The sequence below is a fragment of the Leucopleurus acutus genome (genome assembly GCF_964270905.1).
Source record: "Leucopleurus acutus genome assembly, chromosome: 16".
Taxonomy (NCBI): Eukaryota; Metazoa; Chordata; class Mammalia; order Artiodactyla; family Delphinidae; genus Leucopleurus; species Leucopleurus acutus.
In genome coordinates, this window is record NC_139158.1 from 58,899,373 (window position 1) to 58,915,783 (window position 16,411).

At 44.9% G+C, this 16,411-nt stretch overlaps 1 protein-coding gene across 1 annotated transcript in view; it reads right to left on the bottom strand.

The window, feature by feature from the left end:
* Positions 1 to 12,936, bottom strand: part of LOC309972649 (protein-glutamine gamma-glutamyltransferase E-like) — a gene marked incomplete at its 3' end in the record, with an annotated part of 30,249 nt that extends 17,313 nt beyond the window's left edge. Inside the window, exons 1-5 of the mRNA XM_082856435.1 lie at positions 12,871 to 12,936; positions 12,145 to 12,263; positions 10,623 to 10,751; positions 7,233 to 7,410; positions 6,994 to 7,129 (exon numbers count right to left, since the gene is read on the bottom strand). Coding sequence (XP_082712561.1) covers positions 6,994 to 7,129; positions 7,233 to 7,410; positions 10,623 to 10,751; positions 12,145 to 12,249 — 548 coding nt within the window. The 5' untranslated portion in view covers positions 12,250 to 12,263; positions 12,871 to 12,936. The remainder of the gene's footprint in view (positions 1 to 6,993; positions 7,130 to 7,232; positions 7,411 to 10,622; positions 10,752 to 12,144; positions 12,264 to 12,870) is intronic.
* Between the last annotated feature and the right edge of the window lie 3,475 nt (positions 12,937 to 16,411).

Genomic DNA, 16,411 nt, shown 5'->3' on the forward strand with positions numbered 1-16,411 from the left:
ACCAAGATTACTCCACTGGGCAAGGATCTCATTCAGATTCCATGGAGAAATCAAAAGCTTTACAGACAAGCAAAAGCTAAGAGAATTCAGCACCACCAAACCAGCTCTACAACAAATGCTAAAGGAACTTCTCTAAGTGGGAAACACAAGAGAAGAAAAGGACGTACAAAAACAAACCCAAAACATTAAGAACATGGTCATAGGAACACACATATCAATAATCCCCTTAAATGTGAATGGATTAAATGCTCCAACCAAAAGACACAGGCTTGCTGAATGGATACAAAAACAAGAGATCAAGATAAAAAAAAATGAATTACATGGGACTGAGTGAACTGATGAGGATGATTATAATTTTTGTGACTTTCTGTTTGAATAAAAAAAAAATCTCACAAGGACTCAGAGGCAAAAAATGTACAAATCAATTATCACTGCAAAGTAAAGGAGCTGTTACAGTGGAGGATTACTGGACTGAATGTCAATATTATGACATAGTATGAGTGTGTTTCATGTTTGGTAATTGCAATCATTGTTGCTTTTGTTGTGGTCATCCATTTACAATGCTTGGTGTCAGTTTATTTATCTCTTATAAAAATAAAATACAGTGTGTGTGTGTGAAAAAAAAAGAATGTTTAGTGCATCTTTAGCAGGGCGTGGGATGGGGGGGATGAACTGGGAGATTGAGATTGACATATATACACTAACATGTATAAAATAGATAACTAATAAGAACTTGCTGTATAAAAAATAAAATAAAATAAAATTCAAAAAAAAAAAAAAAAGAAACATAGGTCATTACAAAATTTCTGGAAGGCTACAGCACTAGATGATTTTAAAATGTCCATTCCCTTTAACCCAGCATATACCATTACTAGGAATCTTTCTTATGGGACTAATCACAGACATGCTCAAGATTTACATATAACAATGCTCGTTACTGTGTTATTTACAGTAGGAAAAAATGGGGATAGGTAACATAGGGAATAGGAGATAGTTTATAGCAGGAAAAGAGATAATGGTTTAACCATTCAATGGAATATGATACTTTTAAAATCTTATTTTTTGAAGATTATTTAATGACATTGTGAAAATGTTCATAATACCATGTTTAGTCAAAAGCACACGATTTAAAACTATGAAGTGGTTGGTTTCCAGGTGTGGAGAAAAGTGGGATGTGTCTATCATATGCTCCGTCTTTTACCCATGCCTTTGTAAAATGTATGATCCCAATTCTATAAAAACAACAACTAATAAAGAAAAGATTGGATAGAAAACTACTTTACATACTTCTGAGATTTCCTATGACTGTGAAAAAAAAGTCATCATAAAAATTATCTCCAGGCAGCCCCACAAAATGCCTTTTTGATTGGGTCCTTAAGATCAGTTAGAATTCACCCAGGAAAGTAAGAGGAGTGTGGGAAGATGACCCTAGAAGGGTGAAAGGAGAAACAGAGGATGAGGAAACAGGGAGAACACCATGTTTCACATTCATCTCATTCCTGGCAGAGAGCCCCAGAGAAGGGCGGGTTGGTTAAGATAGATTGGTAAGTAGCTATGTTTGAATACTTATTTGCAAGGCAGGAATTTAAGACAAAGCAGATAAAAGTTCATCCTGGTCCCTCCATCATTTGAAAGCCAGCACTTTGCTCACAGCTACTTGGGATGTATGTGCCTTTCAAATGCACTCGGGTTTGTTTCTGGTTGTGTGCCACATACTTTCCCACCTCCCAACCTTGGGCTCTGCTCCTGTCTTGAGTGTTTCAGGAGTAGGAGTTTAGGAAAAGGAGAGACTGAGGCATTTATTTAAAAAGATGCAGATTCCCTGCCCTCCCAGCTCCCTCCACTCAAATCAGTTCTAATGCGACCTTTGAAGTTTATAAACCACCGCCCCTAGAGACAGCAACTGAGTTATGCTAACCTTTGAATTCACGGGGTCAGGAGACCCTCTCTAGAAAGTGACCCAAATCCCTACCCATTCTGCCTATTTGTCCTTCCAAATGCAGTTCAGATACCACCTCCTTCAGAAAATCTTTTCCTAACATACTCAGAGGGTGCCAACCTTACCTCTGTGCTATCTCTGCATCTTGCATGATTCAGTTATTTGACTCTGCTCAGTAATCACCCAGCTTCTCATGCAGCTAGGAACTCCTCTAGCAAGATTCCTGTATCTCACTCCTCTTGGTGCCCTGTGCCCAGTGCAGGGTCTGGCATGCAGTACTTACACCATGCTCACTGAATTGAATTGTTGTGGAACCTGGACACTCTTGCAGCCTTGGTTTCCTTGCTGTGGGTCTGAGCAAGCTACTCCAGGTACGTTGGGGACTAGCTAAGTATTAGTGGAGGCTGGTGGCCATGGGGAGACGCATTAGGAGCCAGGGCTCGAGTTGGGGGTATGGGTTCTGACAGCTCATCTCCAGAACTGACCGACGCCACCTCCCTGACCACAGGGCCGGGAAATCTCCATCTGCCTTCCACCTCGGAGCTCTATAAAAGGCTACAAATAGAGTCAAGTCTGTGACTCGAGAAACTGGGGAACCAAGTTGAATGAAATAAGCAAATGAGCCAGAAATGCCAAGGTAAAGATAACCTTGGCCGAACTGTTCCAAATCATTTGGTTGCAGGTCTCAGAAACCTCCTTTATAGTGGTGTAGAAGGGAACCATATTAAAGAAGCTTCCCCCAGAGTGTCCTGACTCCGAAGAAGTGAAAACTCCAGAGCCTTGTGCCTTTTAAGCCTAACCACTGTCATGAGCAGAATGGCTTAGAAGAAAATGGACCCCACTGGATCCTGTAATGTGATTCAAAGAAGGATCTACATTAGAGAAATGCAAATCAAAACTACAATGAGATATCATCTCACACCAGTCAGAATGGCCATCATCAAAAAATCTAGAAACAATAAATGCTGGAGTGGGTGTGGAGAAAAGGGAACACTCTTGCACTGCTGGTGGGAATGTGAATTGCTTCAGCCACTATGGAGAACAGTATGGAGGTTCCTTAAAAAACTACAAATAGAACTACCATATGACCCAGCAATCCCACTACTGGGCATATACCCTGAGAAAACCAAAATTCAAAAAGAGTCATGTACCAAAATGTTCATTGCAGCTCTATTTACAATAGCCCGGAGATGGAAACAACCTAAGTGCCCATCATCGGATGAATGGATAAAGAAGATGTGGCACATATATACAATGGAATATTACTCAGCCATAAAAAGAAACGAAATTGAGCTATTTGTAATGAGGTGGATAGACCTAGAGTCTGTCATACAGAGTGAAGTAAGTCAGAAAGAAAAAGACAAATACCATATGCTAACACATATATACGGAATTTAAGGAAAAAAATGTCATGAAGAACCTAGGGGTAAAGCAGGAATAAAGACGCAGACCTCCTAGAGAACGGACCTGAGGTTATGGGGAGGAGGAAGGGTGAGCTGTGACAGGGCGAGAGAGAGTCATGGGCATATACACACTAACAAACGTAGTAAGGTAGATAGCTAGTGGGAAGCAGCCGCATGGCACAGGGATATTGGCTCGGTGCTTTGTGACAGCCTGGAGGGGTGGGAGAGGGAGGGTGGGAGGGAGGGAGACGCAAGAGGGAAGACATATGGGAACATATGTTTATGTATGACTGATTCACTTTGTTATAAAGCAGAAACTAACACACCATTGTAAAGCAATTATACACCAATAAAGATGTTAAAAAAAAACAAAACAAAACAAAAAAACAACAAAAAAAAGAAGGATCTAGAAGAAATTTTTGAGGTCCCCGACCTAGCCCTTCATTTTACAGATGGGAAACAAAGGTACAGAAAAGTTAAGGAATTTATGTAAAGTTAGGCATTTACTTAGAGCGTCCGAATGTCTCCAGCTGTTTACCAGTGATTCCCCCTGGGCCTCTGTTTTCTCCTTTATGAAATGAGTAGGTCTCTCTCTAAGATCCCTTCCAGCTCTAATGTTCTTTGACTGGGGAGAGTCATGTTGACAGACACCTAGGTCCACCTCCAACTTGGATGCTATTTCAGTTTGACTTTGGGCAAATTGTTTCTCCCCACTGAGCTGCTGAGACAGCATCTAGTATCATAGAAAAGTTGCGTTTGCTGCCTAAGTGTGAACCTAAGAACCCAGCTTTTCCACCTGGTTGGTGTCCAGCCACTCCTTTTCTGGAAAATCTCAAAGTAAGCGGTCTGAATTCTCAAACATCAGTCAGGAATAGTGATAACATTCTTTGGCATCTCTCTGGTGCTTCATAGTTTACAAAGCCGCCTGGGTTCAAATCCCAGCTCCACCATTTTCTAGTTACCTGCCCTTGGGTGAATGACTCTGTGTCTCAGGTTCCTCAACTGTAAAATGGGGTGTTCATAATAGTGCCTACTTCATTGTTTCTGAAGAGTACATGCAAGCACTCAGAACATTACCTGGAACACAACAATTGCTCAGCAAATTATTAGTTGCTGCTGTTATCATTATTAAGCACTTTCAGATGCTTAACCTCACTTGATCCTTACATTCTATTACTTTAAGCAAATCTGGACAAGGTTCTAACAATTTTTAACATTTACAACATACAAAGATTCAGTTGGAAGGATTTCTGTTCAAACCCAAACTGTCCTTGTAATAATAGGTTAGGAATCCCACTCTATGCAGAAAATGACTCGTGGGATAGCTCCCCCACTACCCCCCGGTGGGAACCATGTTGAAGGGATGCAATAGCTCCCTTGGGAGGGGTAGCTCTTACATAAAAAGTGGGGCAAACTGAAGCTGCAGAAAATAAAATAATTAAAAAGACTTAAGTGAACATCTAGTTTCAGGCCAACCTTTATATTTCACTGCTGGGGAAACTGGGGACCAGAAACATGAAGTGGCTTTCACAAGTTCTAGAGCCAGATGGTAGTGGGGCTGGAACTAGCGCTCAGGATTCCCTGTCTGCACACCACCCAGTGCAGGTTCCCCACCCACAGCTGGTAGGGAGGAGGGTGGGGAGGGACTCAGAGCTCTCACTGCTTTCTGAGGACGGTTCTGATGAGGGGGGATGAGACTCCCAGGAAAAATCACAGCTTTAGGGCCCAATACCCTGCAATGAGGCCAAGAGAAATGACAGTGGAGACACCCTGGAATGTCTCCACAGGCCCAGACTTGCCCCAAGGTGATTATATTTGGAATGAATTATGAAGCTAATGTGGAGTGGTAGCATGAACCAGGAACCAAGAGATCTCAGGACTAATTACAAATTCAGCTTAAAGGCCCCACCTTCCTGTTCCCAGGAAGTCTTCCTTGATGGCTCCCTCCCTGAGTTCCCACAGTGCTTACTGTCTGAATCACGCACCTGGCATACCCCACACCATCCCACATTGCTAAATAGCTTCTACTAATGGCCTCCCCACTCCTTATCTCCTAGCAGCACCAGATATGCTCTCAGTGGAGGGACTGAGCCTTAAGCATTCTGGTCTCTCTGCAGTTGCTAGTGTGCAGGATGATCACAGAAGGGTTACGCCAAAGGGGACCTCCCCTTCCCCAAATCAGTCATTTGTTGAACCAAGCATCTCCTTTTGTGAAGGAAGCCAAAGTCAGGACTGTCATTGCCCCAAGGATCAGAACAGGTTACAATGGGATTCTGGACACAGTAACAAAAGAAAAAAACAGACAGAAGAAAAGACCTTAATTTATGAGAAGCTGGGAAAAAAACCTCTCTGTAAGTAGCCGTGCCACTAGAGAGAAACGTTGTGTACGGGCAGGTTAAGAAAGAACCTCTGAAATAAGCTTTCTCTGCCCCATTAAACCCTAGAATCCATGTGACCTTGAGTGAATTCATACTCCTCCCTCCCTTCAGAGGGGAGGGGCTGCTTACACTACCTAGTGCCATTATTGGTGTGGGGTGTTGTTTATTTGTTTCCAAAGCTTTTTCTGTTCATTTTACTATTGCTTTGACTTTATTAGTTACCCTGAGTACAATTCAGTAAAGTTGGATCTACTTATTCTGGGAATAATAAGTAATAAAGAATTTTTTTATAGACCATTTCAAAGTTGAACATCTGGAAATAAGATGGCATCTGTTATCAGGTTATCTAGACAAGTATATGCATGTGAGGGATTATGTGTGTGTATAGCCTTTGAAATGGATTCAAACAATGGATTATTGACATATGCATGTAGTACTTTATATACATAGACACCTAGATATCTATGTGTATATACAGATATAGACATAATTATTTTCAGTTGCCATCTGGTAATAACGTGGCATATGGTTTAATCTTAAATAGCTGTAACAATATCTATTTTATGTATATATGCAGCTATACAAAGTTATGAATATATGTCTATAAGTTTTAGATAACTTACTTCCAGTTGACATTTATTATATATTACATACATATGTGTGTGGATAGATTCGTGTGCACATAGCATATTTATGGTTAGAAATACATATGCCCAGTTACATAGAAAGCTTCTTTTTGTTCAGTTGGAATCCAGAATAAGCTAACATGTTATTCTATCAACCATGATACACAGCAAGTATATATGCATAAGAGAAAATGTGTCGCTTTTCTCTAAGAAAACCCAAAAGTCATATGGGTTGCCTGAAGTGACATAAGTCTATATTTATTACTAGAAAATCAATAGTTTCAGTGTTTATCTTCTAAAGTAGCATAGGGTCTAGTGGGCGCTACAAATTCAGGGAAGAACCCAGGAATCATATCTTGCACTGGTATAACAGCCTTCATCTGGCGGCGAGATAAAGTAGACCATCAGATTTTGCAGAACTCTGAGAAGAGCTGTTTCGGGTCTTGCTAGATTCTTGCTAGATTCAGCATTTTCATTTTACACTTGATCTTAGCCAAAAGGTCAAGAAGTGATAGCATTTCCACTCTAAACCATATGTTGATATGGTACTTGCCTCCTAACTCCTGTTTGGAGCTGGGTCCCAGGAGCTGGGGAGAGCTGGGGAGAAGCTGCTCAGATGTGGTGCTCAGAAAGGGTCAGACACTCACCATATGCTGTCACTGCCTTTGTCCATGGGCCGTCCTCTGGGGTCATAGTACACATCCACGCTGAGGTTTTCGTCTGTGTCATGAGCTGAGTTGAAGTTGGTGATAACTCGGGAGGGAATCCCCAAACACCGCAGCGCTGCAAGTCAAGGGCAGTCTGAGGACTTGGGGTGCAGTGGAGGTGGTATTTTGGGGTACCCCACTGCTGCCCACCCAGGAAAGGCACATCACACTCAGAGTACCTGTGTTGAGGGTCCCAGCGAAGACCCAGCACTGGCCGTATCGGACTGGCCTGAAGCCAGAACTTTGCCACCGCTTGAGGATCTCCACGCTGCCATTCCAGTTCCTCGGGTCCTGGCCACCTACGTAGTTACCACTCCAGTTCCCAGAAACCACACCATAGTCATCATTGGCATTGATCTGGGCAGGAAAAAACCCCAAAGAAATCAGCACAGAGAGTGACATGCAGAGTTCAGGGGACAAGATAAGGAGACACGGAAGGAAGCCAGGGAGCCTCCTTCAAGTGGATTTTCTGTCTTTCTGGGTGATTTGGATGATAATTGTGACAATGATCCCCCTAGGGGTATCAAGTGGTATATGAATTTAACAGTGCTTTCCTTAACATGCCATGTTTGCCCCTAATTCACATATCATCCCCAACTCACAGGGAAAACTGAGGCTCTGGGGCTTGTCAGTGGTGAGGGACGGGCAAAAAATCAGCCTGCAGGCAATTTCTGGCCAGAACTCATGGGCAGCTGCTGCTGCCTGACTTGAGAGTCCACGGTTTGAAGCTCTCTTTTGGTGTCCTGGTCTTCTAAACAGATCCCCTTAGAACTTCAGCAACTAACTTCTTCTTGGAAAGAATAAAGATGGACTCTTGCTTTTCATTCATTCATTCATTTATTCATTCCCTCAACTTAAGGCTTATGATTCTTGTATAAGTAACACAACCACGATGCAGTATGACAAGAGCACTGGACTAGCGATCAAAAGATCTGAGTTTCTTAGTCTTAGTCTTTTATAGACTCATATTGAAATATTTAGGGATGAAATGATATAATGTCTGGGATTTATCAAACAATCTGTGGAGGAAGGGACAGAGATGAAACAAGAATGGCCTTGAGTGGGTAATGGCTGAAGCCGGTGATGGGTACGTAAGAGTTCATTTTACTTTTTCCTCTACTTTAGTGAAAGTCTGAACTGTTCCATGACAAAAAGTTAAAAGAGAATGAAAAAAGGAGAAACCTGAGAGAAAAACAAATATCGTATATTATCGCTTATATGTGCAATCTAGAAAAATGGTACAGATGAACGTATTTGCAAAGCAGAACTAGACACACAGATGTACAGAACGAATATATGGTTACCAAGGGGGGAAAGGGGGTGGTGGGATGAATTGGGAGATTGGGATTGACATACACACACTACTATGTATAAAACAGATAACTAATAAGAACCCGCTGTATCGCACAGGGAACTCCACTTTGCTGTACAGTAGAAACTAACACAACACTGTAAAACAACTATACCCCAATTTAAAAAATTTTTTTAAATAAAGTAAAATAATAGATAACTAATGAGAACCTACTGTATAGCACAGGGAGATCTACTCAATGCTCTGTGGTGACCTAAATGGGAAGGAAATCTAAAAAAAAGAGGATAGATGTATACGTCTAACTGATTCACTTTGCTTACAGCAGAAACTAACATAACATTGTAAAGCAACCCTACTCCAATAAAAAATAAAAAAAAAAGAAGAAGAAGAAACCCGAGTTGCAAGCCCAGCCTGGCTGCTTGTCAGCTGGGTGACTGCTTGCGCGGGAGTTGATTCACCTCTCTGGGCCTTCATTCTTCACCTTCCAACACAGGGAACTTTAGAAACAAGTACTTCCTCAGCTGTCTTCCAGCAGCCAAGTTTTCAGAGTTTATGAAACTTTGACTAGCATTTATCCCAACCTTACAGTGAGAACGGCTCCCTCTCTCAGTGGGGGCCTCAAGGGCAAGGCCTATGAGGACGAACAGTCTGGAAATGGAAGGATCCTTGCCCAGGACAGGCTGACCCAGCCCTCCGCGGTCCCTCCGTGTGGTGGGTGAGCTCCACAGCCCCTCCAGGATGGTCTGGGCTGGAATAGCAGGATGGGGCCAGATGGGGCTCCTTCAAGATGGAAGATTGCACGGCCCATCCCCATCTCCTGAGTCACAGGTGCATCAGCCTCCAAAATGGTAATCAGCAGGGTCATCTCTGACTGAAAGTCGAGGTTTCAAAGCCCCACACAGGCCATAATTCGCTCGTGGCCCAGCCCAACCAGGAGGGCTGGAGAGAGAGTGGGGAGGTACCGCTGAGGCACCCAGCTCTGAGATCAAGTGGTTTGTCTGGAGGGCAGGGGTGAGTCAGCAGCTACTGGAGCCAGCTGCCTCCCCTCCCCTCTCCTGAGCTGAGGAGGCTCAACTTCCTAAAGTGCCTGAATCCAGCTTCCCTCGACCTTGGCGTTGGCTTTAATCCACCCCCTCCTGGGCCACTTGGTTTTCCAGGTTGGGCCCAGGCCCCACTCCCTCTCTGCACTCTTCCCGGCTGCCTTGGTCCCCACCATTTTCTGAGCACCTCCACATTGCCTGGGCCTCCCCACAGCTGTCCTGTGAAGTTTGGGTTAAGAAGTGCTGTCTGATGACCCCCGATATCTATCATGCAGTCAGAAGGTCATTCAAATTTCTAACCATGTAACTAGCTTGTTAGCTTGGATATTCTCCCAACTCAAAAGAGACTTGAAATGCCTAGTCCATTAATCAAAAAAAAAAAAAAAAAAAAAGGTAAAGACACTCCTGAGTAATCATTTAGTTTCAGAGGGTTAAAGTTCAAGAACTCTCTGACTTTTAGCTTTTCACTTTGTAACTTTTGAGCAGGCTATCCCTTGTTTGGATACTTTCTGATGGAGGTGCTCTCTGCACACTGACTACAGAGCAGTGCATTCCTCCAGCATCCAGCTTATGTGTGTCTCTGAGTGCACGTGTACATGTGTCTGGGGAAGTGGGGACAGGTTTCTCACGTGGAGGGACTGGACAAGTGAAGGAGGCCCTGCGCGGGCAGTTGGAGGCCTTGTTCTGACCAGACTCACAGGCTGAGGCTGTGAGTGAGTCACTTCAGCCCCCTGGCATTAGTTTCCGCATCTAGACAATGACTGCGTTGGCCTCTGCCCTCCCCACTGGCACTGGAGCCCTCTGTGCTGAGGATGGGATGAGTCAGAGCAAAGGAGGTTAACGCTTCAGGCTCACTCAGGAGCTTACCCCCTTTCCCAGGAGACCCAGGAATGGAGCAAATTCTCAGCTTTGCCTCCTTCTGGTCCTGGCAGACACCCAAAGACCGAATCCTTCGTCACTGGAGGAAGGCCTCGCAATACAGTGGAAAGGGCTTTGGAGCCAGGCAGCCTGGGTCCAGTTCTGCCTTTGCCACTCACTCGCTGTGTGTCTCAGGAATGTTCTTTAATGTAGAGGCTCCACGCATGCGAAATGGGGATGGTAACAGCCACAACTACATTTTGTGAGATGTCAACCAACGCTATAAGTGGTTGTGCCTAACCCATAGCTGGGTTTGATATACAGGAATAACTAGTTATTATGGTTTTCTCATCACTCACCATTGCACTCAGCACCCGGCCAATATACTGGGGATCGTCTCTGCGGGCCACATCAGTAGCAGGGTCACGGCGAAAATTCAGACTATTATCCAGCAGAGAGAGGCAAATGTTCAGAATGCCTTCTTCAAACTGTTTAAAATGGGACCATATGTTACGATGAAAGAAATGACAAATAGTATCAGCTTATTGAAGGCACGGGGGCTACACTGGTAAGAACCATGGGCTCTGCCCAGATCCTTCTAGTCCACAGCCTCCAGAGCTGAGAGAATCTGAGGAACAACCACCCAACTTGGGCTTTAACCCTGCAAACTCATCCAGAGCTCTCGCTATACACAAGGCCTTGAACTGAGGCCCCTAAAGTTAGTGGCACTCCCTCACTGTTATGAACTTGAGAGCAATCACTTGGCCTGTCTGGGCCTCAATTTGTCCATCTTTATAACAGGGTATCAGACTGAGCTCATCTCAAAGTTTCCATCTAGATCTGACATTGATCTTGAGCATATTACTCAGACTTTGGGGAAACTGATTAAAAAGATAAAATGTCTCATTAAATTGGAATTTGAAGCCATTTGCACAAAATAAGACTTATTTTTGTCATTGCTTCTCAAATGGAGAAGGCCAAGCTCTTTCTTGCCTTAGGGTCTTTGCATGTGCAGTTCCTTGTACCTCCAGTGCTCTTCCCCAAGAGATCTATCTGGCTCCTTTGCCTCCTTCAGGTTTCTGATCAAAAGTTCTTTTCTAAGAGAGGCTTACCCAGATCTCGCCCTTCAAAAATATCTTCCCTTCCATCCCCAGGTGCACCTTATGCCCTTACCCACCCCATCCCACTTTCTTTTTGAATGAAATTTAACACAGAACCCAACATATAAAACTCAACATATAAAATATACGGCAGATGTGCTCTGGTTGACTACAGAATGGGGTCTGGACATGGCAGAGAATGCACCTGTCCACCCCCTGCTGGACATGCAAGGTACCCCACCCAAGGCACTTCATTGTAATGTCTTCATTTGTCTACTGGAGAAAAGAAAAGGTGGAGGGAATCCCTGGATGTTTTTCAGGCTGAGCAAACCTGGGAACTCTGTGGACTCAGATGTCATACTAATGAAGGACCTTTGAAAGGTCGAATGCACACGCCAAGGAAGCTTCCTCACATTCTTACCTAGAATGAATAACAGAAACTACATTATTGTCCCAAGTGTCTCTACTGGGCCTTATCCTCATTTGTGCATCATGGTACCAATAACACTTCATTACATCAGTTTAGTTACGTGTCTGTTTTGCCCACTAGATTGTGACCTCCTCAAAGACAGGAAATCTGTCTTATCCATCTCCTGTATCCATAGTGTGCAGCTTGGGGCCTGGCACATAGTAGGTCATCAGTAAATGCCTTCTGAATGGATGAATGAAGAGAAGGCAGGCGAATGGACAGATTTGGGAACTTCCACCTATCTGTGGGGCCAGCAGCTGAGCTTCTTGGGTATAATAGGGACATTACCACCAGGCTTTATGATCTTTTTACCTGTCCATAGTTCCAGCCAATCACGCTAATGTAACTTGTTCTTCCCACGAAGATGACACCAGCATCTTCCTGAACATACTCCTCTCTCTCATCATGGTTACTCATAAAGACACTATCGGCTGTTTGACACAAAAAGCAGATATTAGGGGTTATAGAGAGGACTATAGAGACCAGTCGTCCTCTCAGTCCTGAGTATCCTCCTGGGGGCTGGAGCAAGCCCCACCTGCAACCCTTCACCCAACCTCCACTGAGGAGTGAAGCCTTGGGCTATAATGTTTCCACCTCATATTATGGGAACTATGAGCTTGAAAAAGAAGCTGGGATGACCTGAGAATCTGAAAATGAGACCCTTGGGAATGAAACACTTGCTTCTTCAGGCACAAGCTATCTCCACACTGCAGAATTGTGCTGTGGTCATTACACCGTACTATACAGTTTTCAAAAGCCCATGAGATCCCTGCAATAGCTCCAGAAATAGCAGGATGTCCATTTAATGGTGAGGAATTTGATGCTTAGAAGGGTAGAGTGACTGCCAGACACACAAAGCTGGTTAAGTGGCAGAGCTGGACTCAAACCCCTGGCTTCTGACTTCTAGCTTCTGTGCGGTTTCCATATTCCAGAAACTTTCCCTAATCAAACCTGAGCCCATGAAAATCATTCCCCCCGTCTTCTTTCCATAGGCATCGCTTGGCTGATGGCTGGGAGTGTGGGTGGCTAGGTGCCTACCTTGCAACCAGGGGTTAAAGAGCAATATGAATGTTCCAACTTCCGTAGTGGAGTCATTGCCCTCATAGGAGATCTCAATGCTCAGCGTGTATCTTCCTATGGGTGCATCGGCAGGACTGAGGATGGAGATGCTCAGAACATTGTCCTTGTTGTTCAGAAGTTGTGCACCCCAGCCAGTGCCACTTATCCTGTTGGAGAGTGGAAACACAGCCTTTGTCTTGGCCGACTCTGAGGGGTAAGGCCCTGTAAAAGAAGGCATAGGACAATGGAAACCAAGTAGTGTTGGCCAGACTGTGGGGAGAAACCAGATTCCAATATAACTGCCGGGACCCTTTGGGAGACATCATACAATGAAGCATTGTGTTATGGCGCTGGAAGCAGCTGGAGAGACCACGTGGGCCAAATCCCTCTTGATGTGAAGACCGTGACCCTCAGACTCAGAGACAGGCCGAAACTTGCTCAAGGTCACACCAAGTCAATGGTAGAGCTGGGCTAAAGCCCGGGGCCACCAGCACCACCATCCCTCGGATGCACAGCCCCAACGTCTACTCAGATGTGTGTTGGCTGGGAGAGCAGGGAGCAGGTACCTGTGGAAGCTGTGAATGTCGCACTTCTGTTACAGCCGAGACATCGGTATACGGTCAATGACATGTAGAAGAGTTGGCCTCTCCGCACGACAAGCTCCTGGCTGGAGAACTTGTCTGTGTGATGTGCCTGCTCATTGAGGCTTATCTGCCAGTCGACACTCTGGAGTCCTAAAGCCGTGAGACGAAAAGAAGACTTGAGATCCTCAGAGGCAAGGGATGGTGGTGTGGGGGAAAAAGTGTAAGTTACCAAAGAGACTGCTTTTGGACAGGGCTCGCTGGGGAAGAATATTCTAGGAAGAATCACATGAAAATGCAAACATAGCAAGCACTTTACAACCTATTGCCATCTGCCTTTTCAGGCTGCTGAAGCTCTGCACGCACTAGTCCCACTTCCCCCTCCCCCTGGCCAACTGTCACTCAGCTCTCAAAGAAGTAGCTTCACCCAACTGGCCAGGAGAACTGAGTACCCAATTCTGCCCACTTTATCCTCCTTCCTTTGTGGATGCGGGCTCACGTAGAACTGGGAGGAGGCTACTTCTCTCGAATCCACCACCCTGGTTTGGCTTCCTTGCTCTTTCCTTTGTGTCTTCCCAGATACCAGGTGTCTTCTATCACTCCAACACCCAGCAAACATTTAGCTGTGTCATCTGTACTTTATATGTGCAACACCTCGGTGTTGGTCTGAGCATCTGATGCTGAGGAGGATTGTGTAACCCTGACAAGCATTTCGAGGCTGGACATTGGGCAATCACTGGCCTGGAAGGTCTTTCAAATGCTCACTGGCAAGAGTGGCCTAAGGCCGTGAGACCCCTGGATAAGACCCTGAGGACTAACACCTCAAAATCCACCCCCAAACTTCTCAGGTGATTGTGGAGGTGAGGGAGCTAAGCTGAGAAGGGTTTCAGAGAAGAAAGATTCCAGGAGATATGAGGAGTTTAGCCAATTTAAACCTTTTGAGATATTTAATTCCTTTGAGCTACATTTGAGATGTTCACCACCCATTCTTCTGCAAATGAAAGTGGTCTCTGTCTTTATGATGTGGCCATGGCTATGATGGGAGTGGAGTAGCCCATCCCAGGACCAGGCACAGCTCTTGTTTATACGTGTCTGTCTGTGTTCATCAGAATGTGCCTTCTTGAACTTTATCTTCTGATGCCTAGCACATTGCTTGACTGTATTAGGACAGTTAGACAAAACACCGAGGGAATAAATGAGCAAACAAACATAAAACTAATGTCATGCAATGACTATCATGACTAGAGCTCTAAATTTAGTCTATAAGGAAAGGTGTATATGGGGTATTTGTTCAATAAACATATAGAGAATACGTATTATTTATAGAACACTATGTAAAGCACAATGTTGGGGGTGTGAAAATGTATGAAAAGTAGTTTGAATCCTCAAAGAGCTTCAGGAGTGCATAAGACGACATGTCAGAATGAATGGTGGAATGAGGTAAATCCAATCTCCCCCAGAAAAGGTGTCTAGGAGATGTAGGTAAGAATTACTTTCAGTTATAGGGATCAGAAAAAATTCATTGAAAATGCTGGGCCTTGAAGGAAGAGAGAATTTTGTCAGGTGCGTTCCAGGCAACAGGCAGAGAGGCCCAAGGCCCAGGAGAGCAGGTGTCTCATTCAGCTAGAGCAGAGGCTTTGCACAGAGGAGAAAGGGGAGGCAGGGAGGGCGTGGCTCCAGGGCGGGCCTGGGGCTGGGGGCTCCCATCCAAGCAACTCCGGAGATGGGCAGAGGCTCGTAAGAGACACTCTCTTGAGTGGGACGCAGACTCGGGTGATGAGCCAAAGGCTGCTGCTGAAGCAGGGCTCAGGAGGTGATCTCACCGCCACTTGGAGTACTAAAGATTCATTCATTCAAATGCCCACTTGTTCATTCATTCATTGAACAAATGGTTATTGAAAGAATAAATTAAGTTTTTTTTACTCAGGGAAACTAAAATATTCACGCAATCAAAAATATCTATTGAATGAAGGGCAAGGCAAATGGAGAGAAGGTGGAACAGAAGAAGATGAACGCTCCTGAATGCAGACATTGAATGGCGACAGCTCAGATCTCAGGCACCCTCTGGCAAACATCAAGCTCTACGTGACTTGCAGAGAGCTGGTTTGCTAAAAGCTAGGACTCTTTAGGGCAACGTCCCCACCTTTTAAACCCCTGCCTCTTACGAACTGTGCTCACTGCCTTCTGTGCATGGGATCCGGTAGAGCTTCACTCACTGTCTCGTTTTAGAAAAAAAGAAGAGCTCTTAGAAATGTGTGGTCTGAGGTCGCACAAGCCCCCCTGGAGATTCTTCCCCGCTCCCAAACCCTAAAGGATATGCGCCTTCTCCCCAGGAGAAGCTTATTATTCTTGACCATGGACTCTTTGAGAGCAGCAATTATGTCCCCAGACAGCCCTCAGTCAAGCACAGGGGTGAGGAAAGAGGGGTGGCAGCGACTCCCATCTATAGCCAACTTCTGCCTTCCCTCCAACAGGCCCACCTCCTTCTTTGCTGTGCCGAGGGTTATGCACTGTTTGCTATATGAAAAAAAGATGAATCAACATGCAAAAGTACACACAGCCAGTGTACCTAGGTTTGCTTAAGTCCTGAAAAATAAAACAATTCTAACTATCAGAAAAATAGTAGCGATGTCTCCCTTTCACGCCAGAACGCAGTGGCTTGTCTGCAGGGAAAATGATGAAGAAGACTGAGCTCCAGGGTGCCTTGGCTGCAGAGACACCGAAAGGAGACGAAGGGCACTTTGCGCAGACTAGGTGAAGTCCTGGGGTGACTGAGATGGTCATCTCTGCCTCTCCCAGCATAAGCCCCGGCATGAAGGAGTCTTGCTCCTTCATGGGGTGCTCGTGGGACATGCAGAGCTTCTCTGAGCTGGAGGGTGAGGAAGAGCATGACACATTTGTCATCAGTCTCCTATGTGTCAACTGCTCTTAACAGTACA